The sequence below is a fragment of the Tachypleus tridentatus genome, chromosome 6 (assembly GCF_004210375.1).
Source record: "Tachypleus tridentatus isolate NWPU-2018 chromosome 6, ASM421037v1, whole genome shotgun sequence".
Taxonomy (NCBI): domain Eukaryota; kingdom Metazoa; phylum Arthropoda; class Merostomata; order Xiphosura; family Limulidae; genus Tachypleus; species Tachypleus tridentatus.
The window spans coordinates 149,896,347-149,898,732 of record NC_134830.1 but is presented as its reverse complement, the minus strand read 5'-3'; the positions used below and the strand labels follow the sequence as shown (position 1 = coordinate 149,898,732).

The following is a 2,386-nucleotide window of genomic DNA, read 5'->3' as shown; positions in this document are numbered from 1 at the left end:
TTACCACACACAGTGCCCACAATCCAACGGCCTTCTTTGGAAAATCCCTTCGCCTCACAGAACGTCATTTCCCAACACTTATTCCCTAAACAGAAAAAAAAAAAAAAGTACCCCACTAGAAAATGTAAGGTATGCTCTGACAAATCCACGAGGAGGGACAGCAGATATGAACGTACTGATTGCAAAGTGACTCTTTGTGTTGACCCCTGCTCAAGAAAATTTCACACGAAAGTGAATTATTAAATGTGTCATGTATTTCAATATCCAAAAAAGACATTTTGTGCATTATTGTTTTGTACATATTTCTTCATTTTGTGCAGTACTGTAAGTTTGGCTTTGAGAAAAAAATTTGTTGTTCATTTCATTTGTTTTAGAAATTACTCAATTTATGCTGAAAAAAAAACCGACATTGGAGCTGCCGTAGCAACTGAAATACTTGGCAGTCAACAGGTTAAATAAGAAATATTGGCTAAACCAAAACTTAATGCATTTATATCACTGGAAACTAAACATTTATTGTTTACAGGATGATCATAAGCTCTTGTATATTTTTACCTCTTAATCCCAGAAAGTAACTAACATTTCAATAGCTAACAAGTTAATTGGATCAGACGTTGTAAACAGCCATGTTGTCAACATTTTCTCCCACCTTTATACAGTAGTTTAGACTATGCTTGTGTCATTGGTTTGGTTTGATTCGAATTTCACGCAAAGCTACACGAGGGCCATCTGTGCTAGCCGTCCTTAATTTAGCAGTGTAAAACTAGAGGTAAGGCAGCTAGTCATCACCACCCACCGTCAACTCTTGAGTTACTCTTTTACCAAAGAATAGTAGGATTAATTGTCACATTATAATGCCTCATAAATGAAAGGGCGAGCATGTTTGGTGTGACGATACAGGAACCCTCAGATTATGAGTAAAGCCCCCCAACCACCTGGCCATGCGGGGCCTGTAAGGTCGGATTTGTTGGAAATAGAGACGGAATGGCGTTCCGACTATTAAAAAATAAGTATGGAAACTGTTCCCACACCACTAATAATAATTATCACATTTTTAAAGGTGCTGCAGGTCTCAGGGATGATTTTTTAAAATTAGCACATTTTATCAAGACATTTAAAATAAAATGATTGCTTTGAAAGAATTAATAAACGTTTATAAAAAATTACAAATCTTAAGGATAATTAACAAGATGTTATAACAAACGTTTCCAGCTTTTCTGTGATCATGTAATACATTTATGATTGTGTTGATAATTCTTCACGATAGATGACGCTGGCACCATATATTTGGCGGTCTATTTAATTATTTTTGCAAGGGACTAGCGTGGAGTAAGAGTCCTACAGGGAGGGGTAGTTAGTCCTATGTTATTTATCATATATGTGAGTAATATGCCACTGTCGGACCTAAATTTAGGTTTAGCATCACAATTTTCTGACGATGTAGTGGTCTGGTAAAGTGACCCCACTCATTCAATAGCAGCAACAAATCTTCAACCAGTCCTGAATAATATAGAAGAATACTGACAGAAATATAGAATAAAAATTAATATTCCGAAAACCCAAGTTATATCATTCAGCAGATTAAATAAATTGAAAAAAAGATCCACCCAAGTTATACATGAACGGGTCGCTATTACAGACTGCTCCTTCTGCAAAATTTCTCGGTTTAACTTGTGATCGACAGATACTACGTATGTGATGAACATAGTCCTAAGTACCTCTCTCCTATAAATACATATTTAAGATATATAAAACAAGCTGGCCAACATGCACTAGACGCTTAAGACTAGTTTTATTTTACATTTTATTCATTTATTTTTAATTTTTATTATTATTATTACTATTTCATATACATGAAAAAAAGATTGTATATCTAAAAGTGAAGAAAAAAACACAAGAAAACGAATAAAAATATTGAAAAAAACCAAAACAAATCAGGACAATACATGAACATTGCCCAAAAAAAGGGCCTGAGTTCTGTGTAATACTCTGGCACAAAGTTCACCCAATAACACACTCCAACGAGTTAACAACATGAAAGTTAGGGATGGAGGAAGAGGTCTCGTGATCCTCCTGGGTATTTAAAACATTAACCAACCCAAATACCCACACAGAAGAAGCGATGCATGGAGTAAGTGTGTGTTAGTCTGGTTCTCGTGTACCATATATAAATACATTTGACAGTTGTAAAACCAAAATTTGAGGAAAGGTGGAAGAGGTTATCGAAACCTGACCCTCCTGGGTAGATAAACATCAATACCCAAATACCCATACAGAGAGAGAGAGGGTGGCTAAATTCTAGTGTACCAGACTGAGGAACTGTGGATCCAATATTCACATCTATTTACACACAAACTCGCGTTCTCCATTTTGGTGTGGTGAAAAT

The 2,386-nt window shown here is 35.6% G+C and overlaps 1 protein-coding gene across 1 annotated transcript in view; it reads right to left on the bottom strand.

Annotated features, from left to right (window-relative positions):
* The window catches only part of LOC143251777 (HEAT repeat-containing protein 1-like), an 11,106-nt gene extending 11,038 nt beyond the window's left edge, over nt 1-68 (bottom strand). Inside the window, exon 1 of the mRNA XM_076503020.1 lies at nt 12-68. Coding sequence (XP_076359135.1) covers nt 12-68 — 57 coding nt within the window. The remainder of the gene's footprint in view (nt 1-11) is intronic.
* Nucleotides 69-2,386: the final 2,318 nt, after the last annotated feature.